A 17454-nucleotide genomic window follows, 5' to 3' on the forward strand; every position below is an offset into this window, starting at 1 on the left:
GCTGGAAGGTGGTCACCACTAGAACAGTTAATAGTCTCCAACCCAGACTGGGAGTTCATCAAAGAGTTTCCAAGGTGGGATCATCGAAGCCAGGAGGAAGAAGAAATGTGTGGGGGGATGGAACCTGGGAGAGGAATGGTCCAAGAACTACAAAGAGGGGAAATTTAAGGGATTTACTATCTCCCTGTAGATATATGCAAAGATGATCTGATGACAATTATTAATCAGATTAAGATTCTTGCATCCGTGACATCTCTGGGTCCCTATAACAGCTATGGACATGATGGGCTGCGGCATCTGTGAGACAGTAGGGTTGTATCCTCACACATCTTCTAAGTATAGATCAGCACTCAATGTCTATGAAATGGGTATAATAACCCCCTAGTTTTTGACAGATCAGTGATTACATGTCCCTCTGTTGCTAGGAATCTACCCTCTACTCAACAGCCAGTGGGATCATTTAAAATACAACTTGAGGTGGCTCAAGTGTGTCATCCCGGTACTCCAGAGGTGGGGGCAGAGAACTGCTAAACACCAAGATCTTATTCCAGAAACGTAAGTAAATTAACTAGACTAAAATTTAAAAATACAAGTCCTGCATCTCCTGCACTGAAACTCAACTACTAATTCCCATTGTGTAGGTAAACCTCAAATTGGTTTAAAATAGCTATCTCTCCCGCATCATCTACTGTGGTAATCTGCCACATTAAACTAATCCTAGTTCCCCCAACTCCCCATGCTCACTCAGCTTTTCCCACAACACCTATCTCCTCACCTTTCTTCAAAAAGTCCCGTCACTCTTTCAGAACTAAGTCTGTCAGTCTGCAACGGAAAGCTTTGAATATTTCCCTCTCCATATATATATAATCAGCATTTACCAATCCAGAGGTGTTTAATAAGCTTATGTGAGTTTACCCACATGATGTTTCTATACCACCTTAGAATATAAACTTTAAAACTGTTTCATACACACTACATGTCAGTATAATGTGCCTATACAACTTACATTACACAGTAACAACCCGTTTTCTGTTTATATAAGGAGCTATTTTTAAAACATGGTAGTGATTCTAGCATCTGTTGGCCAGAGAGTATAGTGATATTTTATTTGTATTGAAATGTGATTTTATTTGTATGTCAATAAAGTTGCCTTGAGGTCAGAGCAAGCCAGAGCAGAAGCTGGGCTGTAGTGGTGCATGACTTTAATCCCGGCACTTGGGAGGCAGAGCTAGGCAGATCTCTGTGTGTTCAAGGACACAGCCAGCATTGCAGACACACGCCTTTAATCTCAATACCAACCATAGACGACCTGGAGGTCTGTACAAACAGGCAGTGACAAGGAGGTCATGTGGCTGGGTTTACAACCAATGAGAAAACAGAACAGAAAGTCTTTAAATAGACAGGACGCACAGAAGTAGGTCTCTTGCGGAGAGAAGGAACCGCAGAAGCAGTGAAGGGTAACGTTTTCTGCTTTTGCTCTGACCTCATGGTTTTAAACTCTGCAATCGGTTCTGTGTTTCTTATTTAATAAGCAGGATACATCTACAAGAGAGCATGTCATATATGCATTTTTACTATTATTTCACAGTTTAATATAAAGTCTGCCCAGTTATAAAAGAGTGTCAGACTGAGGATGACCATCTCCACAAGTCTGGGCAGACCCAAGCAGTATCGGTCTATGGTAGGCAATACTGTGAACCAGATCACAGAGCATGGAGAAATGTCAGTTATCTTGGTTATTGCGGCTCTGCATGACATCCCTTCTCCACCTCAACCAGAAAATCGTCAACACTGTGTCACAGGACCTCAAATAGAGGACTTCTCTTACCTCAGCATCAAAGCGCGGGTCCTGATAGGCATCGCTGACATTCACGGGAAGGCCTGTCGAAGCAACCAGCTCAGCAATGCTGTTATTTATCAACCAGTCGGAGTAAGATGACTTCTCCATGCTTTCTTTGAAACTGTCAGAGCACCAAGCCAGCAATAAGAAAGAAGAGAAACTAAGTTTGTTGAAAAGTAAGCTTTGCCAGACTACATTAATAGCAACATTACCTGTCCTCATCACCAAGGGACAAATGGTATTAGTCATAGAACGACAGGGAGATAATTATCAGGAGCCACTTTATTTCCCCACTAGAATGGAAGGCAATCAGACCATGGATAGAAACACAGATCCTCTACAGGCCAGAGAGTAACTTAGGCTGTGTTTAAGCCTCAAGGCAGACAGATATAAAGCACACAATCAGGTAAAGACCAAAACCAACAAGATGTGACATCAACATGTGGCTTTGTATATTTCTGCTGGGTTCCTCAGCTTGGCCCCCTAGCTGAATATCCTGGATGTTTTGGTACCAAGAATGAAGGAAACTGGGAAATAAAAGCTGGACATTTTTGGTATAAGGATGTAATACAAGGCCCTGTGCAGGCTAAGCTAGTGATCTGTCACTGAGCTGTATCTCCAACGATAACACAGCCCTATCAGTATTATTAGTCTAAGCTGCATTTTATATAAGAAAATACTAAGACTGTAGACAGTCATTGCTGTTACACTGTTTGTACACATTTGTGCATAGTTATTATTATACTGCATGTACCCGTTTGGACTCTATCGCATGCTGGGAAGGGCAGGAGCTGTCATGGAGACCACTAGATGCATGAATGAGTAGGAGGGATAGAATATCTACCACCCTTTCTATATCACATCTGAGGGACTGATGCTCTTTGACTGATAAATTCAGGATGTATTTGTGACATCATTCATCTCTTAATGCAAATACAGTACAAAGAGTGCACAAGCTTACTCTCTGTGGCTCCCTAGATGCAAACCAAAGTTTTTATAAGAGGCCCAGGTTTATGGCTATTAAGTGGTACATAAATCAAAAAACCTCAAAGAAAAGATGTTTTGTTTTCTAACACAAAACACAAAGTCTGTCTTTTGCTTTCTCCTTACTACTTCATATTTATGACAAATGAAGCTTTATGTTATGCTTTAATGAAAGCAACATAGAGGAAGAAGAAACGTGGTAAAATGTACCTGATATGTGAATCTAGGCTAACAAAATCATTTCTAAATTTATAAAAATGTGTGGACTGAATTCTTGATGCTCTTTCAAAGAGGCATTGACTTGCCAATACATTCTATGTTGTCTGTACACTGTATTTTACAATACATTTATTTTGTGTATGTGTGTGTGTGTGTGTGTGTGTGTGTGTAGACAAGAGGCTGATGTCAAGTGTCTTAACTGATCACTCTCCATTTCATTTTTCTGAGAGTCTCTCACTGATTTAGTTAGGCTGGCTGATCTCAAGAAACCCACCTATTTCTGTCCCGTAGTACTTCAGTTACGGATGGGCTCTGCCAAGCCCCATTTTAACATGCATGCTGGGGATATGAACTCAGGTCCTCATGCTTACCATGGCAGGCATTTTACCAACCAAGCTGCCCCTCCAGCTCCGTACAGTATAATTGTAGAAGTCTTTCACGATCAACAAGTTTGGGAAGTACTGGCCTCTTAGGTGCTGTAGACTGTGGGGACAAGGGCTGAAGTGGGACCTTAGAAGGACCTGAGTGGAGACGTCAGGGAGGAACCCGAGATGAAGAATGGTAAGGACAAGGGGCGAGCATTAGCCACCTCACTAAGTGTCTTTCAAGATGGGCATAAGTTCACAGGAGAGGTTGCAGGTGTGAAGAGGAAACATCAGGAATTAAAGAGAAACACACAAAGGTGAGTGACCAGATAGTGAGAAATAAGACTAGAAAGAAGGCCAGGGTCCAAGAATTGAGACTTTGATAGAGTTGCTAGGACCTTCGCTCTAGGCAATAGAGAACTGTTTAAGAACATGGAAAAGAAAGGACTATCTGAGCAATGATTTTAGGAACCTTCATTCAGAGGTAGTGACTAAGACGAGCTAGCTAAGAGAGACCCAAGAGAAGAGGAGACCCTCGTGGGCTACAGATATCAAGCCTACGTCAGGGGCTTGGTGGCCACACACTGGTGGTGTACATTTTGCTCCTGAACATCTGGTACTATTCATAGGAAGGGTGTATTTTGAGATTTGAGAAGTTGAGAAAGGTAACAGGTATTCCAGAAGCATGGACTGATTGCTCATGGGGGAAAAGAGGACCAGGACCTCAATCAGTTCTCAGGACTGTAAAGCTGACACAGAGGTGAGATTATTTTTAGGAACGTGAAATTTAAATGGCTGGAGTTTCTCAGCAAGGGCTTGTGTAGAGAAACTGGTATCAAGGGGAAGAAAGGAGGGGGAAAGGCACAGAGGAGAAAAAGAAGAAAGGAAGAGAAAACAAACAGACTTAACCATCACTGTAGAACAAGGCTAGTATGAATGTTTTGTTAACTAATGTGTTGTCTACGTGTGCATCTTTATAAGATAGATGTGAGTCTCTCTATCCTATCCGCTCAGAAAAACTGAAGTCCAGAGATGCTCTCTAACTTCCCAAGAGATCCAATTTTTACCTAACTCTCACTCCTTACGCGCCAGATGACTCTGTTTCTTTATTATTCATTAAGAGCTCAATAAGCAGAAGTAATTCCCTGTGACATTCCACCCTCCTGAATGCTTAAGGGATGTTCCTTGTCTATGTATCCAGCATATTGGGCATTAACAGCTTAGTTGCAAGATTGTAAAACATCAGAAGCGGGGTTGGGGATTTAGCTCAGTGGTAGAACGCTGGCCTAGCAAGCGCAAGGCCCTGGGTTCGATCCTCAGCTCAAAAAAAAAAAAAAATCCGAAGGAACTTCTGCCCTCCAGGGTTCTCCCAATTGTGCTATAAGCCTGTATTTAAGAGCTCCTCCCTCCTTCAAGAAACGGCATTCGGCATTCTGAGGAGGAGGAGGAGGAGGAGGAGGAGGAGGAGGAGGAGGAGGAGGAGAGATCAAGACCATGATGGGGAAAGCCATAGAGACAGCTGACCGGTGCTAGTTGGAGCTCACTGACTCTGGACTGACAGCCCGGGAACCTGCATGGGACTGAACTAGGCCCACTGAATGTGGGTGACAGTTGTGTGGCTTGATCTGTTTGTGGGGTCCCTGGCAGTAGGAGCAGGACTTATCCCAGGTCATGAACTGACTTTTTGGAGCCCATTCCCTGTGGTGGGATACCTTGCTCAGCCTTGATACAATGGGGAGGGGCCAGGCTCTCCTTCAACTTGGTATGCCAGACTTTGTTGACTACCATGGGAGGCCTTACCCACTCTGAGGAGTGGATGGGGGCAGAGTGGGAGGGAGGTGAGGAGGCGGGAGAAGGGGAGGGAGGGGGACCTGGGGTTGGTATGTAAAATGAAAAACATTTTAATAAATAAATATATATTTATAAAAAAAGAGCTTAATAAGCAGAAGAAAAGCAAGAAGAAAAGAGAGAGAGAGAGAGAGAGAGAGAGAGAGAGAGAGAGAGAGAGAGAGAGAACTGAACACCAGAGAGTTTGGGAAGATGCAGAAGTAGTGAACACTCAGGCCTGAGCTGCAGTGAATGGAAGGAAGGAAGGAAAAACGCTGCATTTGCTCATAAGAGCCTCAGGTCCCCACTTACAGAATCCCCTAAGCAGGAATGGTAGCAAAACACCACTGAGCCGGCTGGGGCTCCTGAAAGCCTCCTTCTAAATCTAGGACATTTTACGATGTTTTCAGTTTGGACTGCACACTGCATTAGAAGAATTGCAGCATCACACCACAGCTGGAGGAGGAGGAACACTGATTCCATGCAAGGCACTGGTCAAACAGTCTGCAAAAAGCTCTGGTCTTTGCCCTTACCATGCTGACCACCCAGCTGAAGAGGAGAGAGAAGCACACTGGCATTTAAACAACATAGACATCGAAATGCCCAGTACAAATCTCAAATGAAAAAATTGCCATGCGGCTAGGTGGCCAAGTCACCAAGTCAGTTGAACCAACTATGGACGCTGAAGGGCCCCAGGGGCTTCAGGAAGGAGGTGGGATCTGAAATGCTCTACAGCTGTGGCAGTGCCACAGACTTGCTGAGAACCATGCTTGCACCTGTGCAGTTTATGGTCCACAGGCACATATGCTAAGGTTTAGGAGATAGGGTACCCAGAGAGAAATCGGCAAAGTCCAGCTGTCATTTATGTCATTGTCTGGGCGGCTATAACAAAATACCATGGACTAGGTGGAAAATAAAGAAAACAATATTTAACTCTCATGGCTCTGGGAAAAAGTAAGATGAAGGCTCTTACAGATTTGATGTCTGGTTCCTTCTTTCGTATTTCACATGGTGGGAAGAGTAGGAGAGCTCTCCAGGGCCTCTTCTAGAAGGATACTAATCCTGTTTCTGAAGGCTCACCACATGAGCTAATCATCTCCCAGAGGCAACACCTACACTTGGAACTAGGTTTCCACATGTGAATGTACAGACCACAGCAATCATATTCTGGCTTTTTCACCAGCTCAGTTTTTCAATCCCAGTTGCAGCTTTCAAAATCTTGTTTCTTTTCTGCAGTCTCATTTTTTTTAGAAGAGTGATTTTGTGCAATATAATTCAGACCCTCATTTTGAAGTCAGATCTATCCCATTCAAATGGCCCTTTCCACCACTATGATTTCAGGTGAGTTACTGACATTTCATCTGTAAATTGGGTATAGTAGTACTAATTAGACAGTTGTAGTTCAAACTAGGGTAATATTTTAAGTCAAGAGTTTCACACAGTAAACATCTTTTAAAAATATCACATTTGCAGCAAATTCTTCACAGAGCAGTCGGTATTCCTTTATACATTATAGCAATGTAATGCATTTAATCACAAAGGGAAGGGCCCCAGTTAGTCCAGGATTTTTTTGGTTTTATTTTTGTTGTTGTTGTTGTTGTTCTTTTAGACGGGCTTTGCTAATCAACTTGTTCTGACTAATAATGACCCTTGTATTCACTAATGTTTCCTTTCTTTGTGTTGATTGCTGTTGGAACAAGACATGATTAAGACCATGGATATCTCTGCAGACATAAGGGGTCTCTCTAAAACAGTGGCTCTCAACCTGTGGCCTGCAACCTCCAAAAGACCATTGGAAAGCATAGATATTTACATTATGATTCATAATAGTAGCACAATTACAGTTATGAAATAGCAATGAAAATAATTCTATGATTGCGGGGCACTGCCACATGAGGAACTGTATTAAAGGGTCACAGCGTTAGGAAGGTTGAGAACCACTGCTCTAAAAGACATGAATGCTGTTGAAGTCTAGCCTGACTATACGGATTTGCTTGCAGTTGTACCACCAAAGAGGTACCTTCTTCAAATTCTCACAGAGATGCTAATGTGGTTTGCCAGTGACTGGCTTCAATCTCTTCTTCAACACATCTAAAAGATGAGCTGTACTATTAAATTACATGTAATATTACATTAAGATTGCTTTCAGTGAGGCAACTCACTACACAAAACAGAGCATCCATTTTGTTGAAACTCAGTTTACTTCCTAATAACCATTGCCTCTTGTAGCCAAACAGCATGCACTCTCTATCTGACAGTCCTTTAAATATTTGGCAGCTCTCATGGTCTTCCCAAAATATCAGCCTTCTCAAACATACTTCTGATTTCTCCAACAACGTCTTCTGTGGCATGTCTTCCTATTCATACCAATGTCAGACTCTGCCAGTAACTGACCCTCAGTGTGAAGGCCAGTAGAGAGCAGCCTTCTCCAAGAAGTCTGGGCATTCCAGGTCCTGTGCTATCAGATGGAGGTTGGAATTTGTTTCCAGCAAGTCTTTTCTTCAGGATTTTGTGAGATTAACTTAACATCCAAAATTGAATTATCAGCTTTCTTGAGTCTGATAATTTTGACTAGAGAGATCAAAGGCCAACATCTAAACTTGCATTTTATACCTTACCAATTTAAGAAGAGTCACCACAGTTTGGAACCACACCTGCAATTCAATCATTCCTAGACCTTCATAGTTTAGGGGTGCAAATGAGTTTACTTCAATCAAGTACTTCTCTGTGTCCTGCGCATAACTGTAAGAACATAGATACCACTGAGTCCCCTACACTCTGAGTCTCTAGGGAGACTTCCCTTCAAAACTTCTTGTCATAGCCCACTGCTTTGACCCCATATGAGGGAGGCTGACCACTGGATCTCAGGCTAGCAAATGCTTTCCACCAAGCTCTGTGAAGCATTTTGGTTCCTGGATCTTAAGGCCATAATTGTTTAGTCCACATTGCCACAGATCTAATTAAATAGCTCCTCCAGACTCTACCAGACCCTGGTCTGTATTGGTGAGCTCATATGCTCATATAGGTGTTTTGGAAGCATCTTGATGTTTCCAAAGTTTGCTTATACAAACACAACATATTCTGCAGCTTCTTACATTCAAATCATAATGCTATTTTCCTCCTGTGGTGAGAATATTTAAAATATCTTAGAGAAAAAAAATAAAAGTAGCATAAAGAAAAAGAAACCCTTGTAGTAATGGTATGGGAAGGTCAAATAAATATAATTAACATTTCATCTTCAGTGAAACACCCTTATAAGATGAAGTCTAACTATAATAGTTTATTTTATCTATATAATATTTACCTCTCTAAACTCAGGATTCGTGATAAACTACCAAGCTAACTGTAAATCTGATTATTCTTGCTTTACAAAGATCAGGGTGTAAACGGATGTAATTACTTAAGTGGGCCTCAGGTAAAAGCCCACAGTCTAGAGTCTCCTTTCCTCGGTAGTATCTTGCTTCCAAATGTGAGGCTCAAACTGACTTCAAAGAGATCTCCACAAGCCCAACCACATTGACGTAGAGGGTGAGAAGAAAAGAGAATTGCCCTATTACAGAGAGCACATACTTCTGCAGTGTGGCTGCCTCCAAAGTGAGGACACAAGCCTTGAGGCTGGCAAGCTCCAGACAAGTTCAAGAGAGGAAGCTATACGAGCAAAACAAAGCGAGACTAAATGAAACAACTCGGGGCAAGTTACTCCAACATCTTAAATCTGGTTTTGCTAAAGTTTCAAACACAGAAAACTATGAAAATTAACAGGACTACTCCCAGAGTTACTTCTCAAAACAGCATATATCAGAAGACAAACTATCAATCATTAGACTGTGCCTGTGCTGATATCAGATATCAATATCAGAGTTTATTTACATATTTTCACTAGAAATCCTCAGGATCTTGTTTCTTCAAGAGTGGCTATTGGTTGGGTTTGTATTAGGCAATAGAAAGACTAAATCTTGCAAGAAGTACATATAGAGTGTGTGTTCCTCTTTCGCTATCCTAAGGAACGGATACATGGAAACCTATCTGCTGTTTTGAATATAAAATGTTCCTCTGCGAGTTCATGTGTTGGGGCCTTGTTTGTCCTCTGATGGGCTTCGGGGAAGTGACTGGATTCTGAGAACTCTGGCCTAATTGACAGATTATGGTGGCATTACTGAAAGGTGATAAAAGCAGGTGATGGGGCCCAGCTTGAAAAGGTAGATCACCTAGGGTATGTACTTTGGAGCTGTGTCTTGCTTTCCCCTTTTCCACATCCTCTCTGTTTCCTGTCCATTATGGTAAGCAGCCTTCACCACATGCTCCTACATCATCCTGTTCAGCCTTTCCACTGGCTCAGAAACAGTGGTGCTGGTCACCCTGGCCCAATACCTCCTAAGCCATAGCTAAAATAAATCTTTCTTTCCTTTAAGATGTTTATGTCAGATATTCTACAAGCACATCAAAGAATCTCAGAAGACACCACCTGCATGTGGGGATCAGTCCAACTCTGGCACCACCTACAGGGACAGAAGCTAACAAGGCTGGAGCTTCAGGAAATACATAGACAGTAGCAACGGACTGTGGTAGGCGCTCTATGGAAGAGAGTACAAAGTATTAGGGAAGGTGAGAAAAAAGGGGTGTGGACCTTAGTCTTTGAAAGATTCATTCAAAAGAAGGAATTTTTAAAACTTCAGATGAAGCTATACCACAAGGCATGTTTAGAAGTCTGGGGGGGGGGTTGTTTGTTTGTTTTGTTGCTTGTTTGTTTTTAATTTTGATACAGTCAATAACTGAGTTAACACTTAGGATACATGGTACAAGTAAGGAATAAGGCTACGATGGAAGAATCCAAACAATATACTGCATGGTTCTGTGCATGAACCTTGTATTAAAAGCTTCATATCCTTATAAATAACTGCCATATCTGTAGCACCATACCTATGAGTCTTGAGTTTCTTGTGTATATTTGAGATTTTATATAGATAATAATATTTATATGTATGTTGAGTACTTTCTAGACACATTTTCTTCACTATTCTACTGCATATCAGGTTTTTCAAGACTGAACTTGCCCATTCTCCTCGATGTACTGATAATCACTAATGAAGACTGGGGCTATTTACTAAACATTGATCAATAATGTGGGGGCAGAAGTTTTAGCTGTCTGTTTTCTCATTGTCAGAAGTAGTTGATCTTTTGGCGGCTTGATTCTTAATCAGTGGGATAGGGAGGAATTTTGGGACAGGTAATTTCTTCTTTTATGCTTTCAAACAAAAAGTTGATTTTTGAATTACAGATTAAACGTGGTAGTGTTTGACATTTTGCTTTGCTGACTAGATGTCAGTCTGAACTGTGGCTCACAAATTGAAGCTCCATTCCTTATTTTTTCTTCTCAGGAAAGGCTGTCTACCCCCGAGGGCCTTCTGGACACCACCAGCTCTGCAACATTATTTGAAACTGTCTTTTAATTAGGAGATTAAGGAACTAAGTCAATACCAAAGGTGCTGAAAGCCAAGCCCCCAGCAGGAGGGTCTCAAGCCCTCAAGCCTAGGACTTTAATCTCTACTGGTTCAGTGTGTCTTTAAAGATTATCAAACAAACCTTTTAGTTATGAAAGGAAAAGATCATGCAATTAGCAAGCAGAACCAGCTGGTTAGCTCTTGTGTTATGGTGGTAGGGATTAACTCCCAGAAGCCCCTAAAGTTTATCCCTGACCTGTTAATGAGCTTGCCTTCAAGATTTGGCTTGAGGACACTTCAACAAACTCCTATTTTTCCCACTTTAAAGATTCTGTGTCATCAGAAATTAAGACATGGCAACTAATGAACACATTTTCTATACTTCATTTCCTAAAGTTGTATAATTAAAATGATGAAGTTTATTACCCCAGGAGTTGATGTCATTTTAGGGTAATGTCTTGTGAAGATTAGATAGGCATCGAGTAGCAAAGGGTGTGGATGTGTAGCGTCTTTCAGCAAAATATAATAAAAATTTGTTGATTTCTTAGCCAAACAAATCTTCTGATTGCTGTTGTTTTAATTTTGGCAAACATTTCCTAGTTATGAGACTACAGATACATGGGTTAATGTAAACTACAGGGAAGAAAACCATCTCCTGGGGCTGCTTTGAGGTCAAGATAACATACTATGTGAAGAATACATGCAAGGAAGTCTCTTGATAAGTACTAGATCCTATACATCTCAGGTTTCTCTTTTATTAAAAACACCTGGTGTTCTGACGTGTTTTTATGTTAACTTGACACAAGCTAGTGTCACCTGAAAGGATGATAATTTGAGAAAATGCTTCCATAAGATCGGACTGTAGATAAGCCTGTCGGGCATTTGCTCAGTTCCTGATGATGAGGCAGGGCCCAGCCCATAGTGGGTGCTGCCAATCCTGGGCAGGTGTTCCTGGGTTCTATATGAAATCAGACTGAGCAAGTTATGAGGAGCAAGCCAGCAAGATCCCTCATGGTCTCTGTATCAGCTTCTGACTCCAGGTTCCTGTCCCACTTAAGTTCCTGTTCTGACTTCCATTGACCATGAACAACAGTGCTGTGGAAGTGTAAGCCAAACACACCTTTTCCTCCCCAACTTGCTTTTGATCATGGCATTTCATCACAGCAATACTAACCCTAACTAGTGCATCTGGTGAGACAGTGGGATAATCTGTTCAGTTCAAGTCCTGGGGTATGGGAGATGTTATTGTCTTTGATTTCAGCATCACTGTGAGCTTTGGTGAGGTACTGAAAAGAAACGTGTGAGGTAGCAAAACTGCCAATGATGATGTGCAGCGAAAATTATACCCTGGTAGAGGTCTCAAGTAGCCCCACCATATCTCTCTATGGGACCAGTGGTGACCACCTCCCTACATCAAAGGCATACATTACAAGTTCAAGGGCTAGAGACAGCAAGGAAAGAGGAGTGGAGTCAACCAGTCAAAATATTAGCTGAAGCCAATTAAATGAGAGACCTATATATTAAATGAGAGACCTACAACAGTAAGAGCCAAACAGAGCCAAACATAAACTATCAGGGCTTCCAAGTTGCTGTAATTGTTTACAGGGTAGAATCAATCCACCGGACAGCTGATCTACACGGTCTACTTTATTATGCTGGAGTTCAGCGCTTTTTTATGCATCTTGTCCACGGAATGTTTTTTAGAGCCTTTGTTCTCCCTGTGACAGTTTTCCTAGAACAAGAAATCCCCCATCTGCCATAAAAAGGAGCAATGAGTTTATTTTTCATTCAAGTCTTCATGTTCAAAGCCATGAAAATTAACAGCAAAATCGCATGTTTTAATCTTATATATTTGAGATGTGAAAGTCAGGTATTTGAAAAATGGGCTTCCTTGAGTCTTTCCAGATGAATTTGGAAGACATACTTCATTGTAAATGTTTCATCTCCTCTATTTTATTTCTTGTAATTAACATCAAAATGAGGCATAGACACACATGCCATCAGTGCCTTGGAGTGTACTAACCCAACTAGATTACTCTAGAAGAAGACATGCACAGAAGAGATACAGTGCCCTGAAGTATGCCTAGGTCAAAGACAAGGGGTTTTAGGGACAAGCCACAGCTCCAGAGCATCTGAACATTTAGGATTATTTTAGGAGAATAGTCTGCTGGTAAAGGAAGGAAACAGTCTTGAAAACAAGAATGAGCCTCAAAGTTCAGCCTCAGGCACCAGTCTGTGAAGATGACTTGCTGAGCCCCCCCCCTTGCCAGACACCACTAGAGGTCTGTCCGTTGATGAGCAACATTGAATGTCGGTATAATGAGGTTCAACAGCCTTGCATGTGCTAAGTATCCACAACAGTATGCCCCCAGGTTGTGTGAAGAAAGTCACACAATAACAGAAACCCTGCCCAAGCCCCTGGGGTTTAAAATAGCAAACTCTTAACAGATTACCCTGAGTCTCAGGAGAAACTTTGAACTTTTAAACAGTGTTAGGACTGTGAAACAATATGGGAACTTTTGAATCAGGAATTAATCCACTTGGTATTGTGAGATGGTCTTTATTCCATGGGGCACAGTGGTAGGACATTATTCTTTGAATGAGCAATTTCCTCTGTAGGCTTCTGTATTTCAGCATTTGGCACTCAGTGGGTGGTGCTGTTTTGGAAGGTTATGGAATCTTTAGGGGATGGGGTTTCACTACAGGAGCATTCACTACAGTGGAGTTTCTCTACAGGAGTGTGGTGATATATGTGCCCTCCATTATATTGTGTACCCCAATAAAACTTATCTGGGGTGAGAGAACAGTATAGCCACTAGATTAGACATAGAGGCCAGACAGTGGTGGCACACACCCTTAATCCTAGCACTCCAGAGGCAGAGATCCATTCGGATCTCTGAGTTCAAGGCCACACTGGAAACACCCAGGCATGACAACACACACACCTGTAATCCCAGCACTTGAGATCTCGTGTCTTGCTTGGGAAAGACATTTGTCTTTAATTCCAGGAAGTGATGGCAGGAAGCAGAAAGGTATATAAGACTTGAGGACCAGGAACTAGAGGCTTTTAAGCTTTTAGGCTTTTAAGCAGTTCAACTGAGAAATTCAGGGACAAGGACTCAGAAGCCTTCAATCAGAGGAAAGGGGAACACTCACTCTCTTGAAAGAGAGGCTTTCAGTCTGAGGATTCATGGAAACAGGATTGGATGAGAAGTTGTCAAGGTGAGGTTGTCTGTGGCTCGTTTTTGTTTTTCTGATCTTTCAGCATTCATTCCAATACCTAGCTCCATTTTTTTGTTTTGTTTTTTTGTTTTGTTTTGTTTTATTTTATTTTTTATTAATAGGACCATTTAAGATTCGTGTTACACAGGAGGGCGCTGGGTGCAGGCTCGAGACTTTGTAGCCCACTGCTTCTTGTCCACTCTGGTTTCTGACTGCTGACACACTGCGAGCAGCTGACTCATGCTCCTGTTCCCACACTACCCCTCTGTGATTGACCATACCCCTTCTTCAACTATGAGGCAAAACAAGCCCTTTCTCTCTTGCATTGCTTTATGTCAGATAGTAGTTCCCAGCAATGAGAAAAGCAGTTCAGCCCTTGTCAATTTTAGAACTTACATTTGTTTGTATGATACTGTCTATACTACAGCTAGTTATTGAAATTGTTGACAGACATTGTTCTCACATCCCTCCTTAGTTCCCTGTATGTGGTTCCCCTTAATATCTTGGACATATTTATAATTTCCCATTCAAACTCTTTGGCAAATAAGTTCAACCATTCTCTCCAGTGGGACAGTTTCTATCAAAACCCACTTTGTCTAGGTCTGTGCTATATTTTCTTATTTCTTGGTATGCTTTATGGTTTCTGATAAAATCCAAAGTATTAAATAATGTGGGAACTTTGGAAACAAGAGCATCTCCTGTATCCCACATCAAGATGCTGTTGTTTCTATTGCTATTATTCTTGGTGCTATTTGGTGTCAAGCAACTCCCCTAAACTAGTTTTGAAAAGTGTCTCTATTGTACACAGCTAGAGTTTCTCCCCAGTTAGTTTAACAACCAGCTGATAATTAGATAGATTTTTTGTTGTTGTTGTGGATCACATTTTTCAAAGTCTGAAAGTCATATTCTGAGAGATACCCAAAGGCATCGGTACCATCACAAGTCACAGTACAGACATTTAGTGACATTTTCAAAAGCCGTTTCTGCTTCCCTGAAGCATACTTTGGAGTAATAAAGTCCAAGTGGGTGAGTCACATTAGCCTTGCAGAGTCTGTTGCCTCTTCTTCCAGGCCCAGATCAGAGCCATAAGCTGACTGGGTGCTAACAACTACCCCCTGTGGGCCAGTGATGTTTTGGTTATAAAGTGCAATATGATTACAGTCTGTAATCACAGTACACTCAGGGGTAATCAAAAAACTCTCACTCATCCCTTTTAGTTTTTTAGGGCTAATATGTCTATTGCAAACTTCTTCTTGGTTGTGTCATCGATGCTGGACAGGAACTAAGGACGGTTACCCAGATATCCCTGATGCCTTTTATAAAAACCCTTGGGAAAAGAATCAAGGTTATCATGAAGCTTTGACTCATCAGAATCACATCATGGAGGACAACTTCCCCACACAAATGACAGAATTTGGGCCATGGAGTCTAGAGACCTAAAAGAGAGAGTAAGAGAGATAATGAAGATGGATTAAAAACATTTGTGAGAAGGAGTCATTTGTTTGCAACTAGATCCTACAAAGAATTTCAGACACCACCCTAAACACTGAAACACTGATTTTCCTATTCTGACCTGAGAAATGAGGCTTGGGAAAGTAGTGTGGCAAACAACTTTTATTTTCCTTTCAAAGACAAGAACAGCAGGGCCATCCAATATTAAAACTGAAAGAACCCCTAAATTGTCTCAGATTCTTTAAAGTTAAGGTGTATGTGTTTCCAGCTCAGCTCAATCCACTGTTCGGGTTCTCAGAAGGCTGAGATCAAGCTGTTGCCAAGGCTGTATGCTTTTCTGAATGTTGGGTCTCAGGTAGCCCAAATATCTAGAAATGAGCTCAACCTAAAGAAGAATGTCTGGCCATTAGATAAAAGCCAGTCTTCCTCAGGAATTTGTGAAACCCTTCCCATCTGTCAAAGGGAGTCATTTCCTTTTCCACAGCAGAAGGGACCTGTGACTACCTGTGGCACTCATTAGCATATCAAAGCCCATGCTGCCTCCAGGCTCCCTCAGTGTCACAAGTACCTGTTACACATTTCAAAGTCCCTGCTAACTCCTGGTCCTTCCCTGCCCCCAGCTACTCATCCTCCTTATAATCCTGTGATCTGTCCACCCCATGCTCTATTTCTATCCCCCCTCTCTCAATAAATTATTTATTTCCCTAATAATGGATCATTAGTGTCAACAGTTTCTTTACTGCACCCTTCACGTACACTGAAGGCTTCCAAGGAGAGTACAGCGTACACAGGTTGCTGGCAAAGTCATTTTTGCAGTTATAAGATGGATTCTGCTTTCCTGGATATTAAGCCAGCTGGGCCTCCTGTGGATTTAAACCAGCAGCATGTGACAGGTCTGTTAATATTTGAAATCTTTGACTTCTCGTTCTGCTGTCTCTCTGGCCTCCTTTTCTGTCCTAACCTGGCTGAAAGCTTTACTCTTTGTGGTTCATCTAGAGAATCCAGCATAACCTATTCACTTTAACATCAGCAGGGTAGTAACCTCTCTTACATCAGCAAAGCCTCTTCGCTCTTGCGATATACTCTCAAGATATGATGACAAGAGGGAAGGTTCCAGAGTCAGAATTCTGCCCTGCCTGGCACTCTTGGGGTGACTCCATTGTTTAAAATTATGCACACTGACGAGTTTGGACTGTGACATGATTCACGCCATCATGGTGAAATGTGTCATCTAGAGATCTATGTCCTTTGTGTTGCTGTAGCACCCTTGTCATGGACAAGCATGCCAGCAGACACAAGACTGTCAAAGCAATTCCTCTCTAATGAATTTCAACGCTTCCTTTTCTTTCCTCAATTCAATGACTTGTCACTGGAAAGGGAACAACTTCCAATTAGTTAGAATTTTCTTTGACAAGTTTGTTGTTCCACATTTTAGTAGCAGTCCTGCAAAATACATGGATTTGTTTACACTCGGCTCACACTGCTTTGAAATTCTTTTGTTTGCAGTGAGAACTTGGCCATTTTTTCTGTCTTCAGATGCCTGACTTGGCATGTGGTAGTGGGTCATTGTGTCGGTATCTGAGTAACAAAACAGCATCACCTCATTTACTTTGGAATTTATTCTTTAGTTGCTATTCGGTGTTGTGGCTCATTTTTCAACAGAAATATTTTCATCACTCCTATCATTATATTCTACTTCTTGCTTATGTAGGCTTTGTTACTTGGGGGGATTTTTTTTTAAATGTGTGTCTGTGGTGTGGTGCATATGTGTGTGAGTGTTTACATGCATGGACATGTGGGGAGTACATGTGTGTGTGTGCATGTATGTGAAGATCAGAGGTTGAGAACTGGTCCTTTCCAGTGGAGGCACACACCTTTAATCCCAGTAATCAGGAGGCAGAGGCAGGAGGATCGTTGTGAGTTTGAGGCCAGCCTGGTCTACAGAGTAAGTTCCAGGACAGCCAGAGCTACACAGAGAAACCCTGTCTTGAAGAACAAACAAACAATGGCAACAACAACAAAACCAAAGTAATTTGCTCTTTCCTAAGTTGCTTTCTATCTTATATTTTGAGGCAAGGTCTCTCACTTCAATCCAGAGTGCCCT

The 17454-nt window shown here is 41.8% G+C and overlaps 1 protein-coding gene across 1 annotated transcript in view; it reads right to left on the reverse strand.

Moving 5' to 3' along the window:
- Pde11a (phosphodiesterase 11A) overlaps positions 1-17454 on the reverse strand; it is a 352151-nt gene that overhangs the window by 174968 nt on the left and 159729 nt on the right. The window contains exon 6 of the mRNA XM_036186349.1: positions 1829-1961. Within this exon, the coding sequence (XP_036042242.1) occupies positions 1829-1961 (133 nt within the window). The remainder of the gene's footprint in view (positions 1-1828; positions 1962-17454) is intronic.

This window comes from Onychomys torridus, chromosome 4, assembly GCF_903995425.1.
Source record: "Onychomys torridus chromosome 4, mOncTor1.1, whole genome shotgun sequence".
NCBI classification, from domain to species: domain Eukaryota; kingdom Metazoa; phylum Chordata; class Mammalia; order Rodentia; family Cricetidae; genus Onychomys; species Onychomys torridus.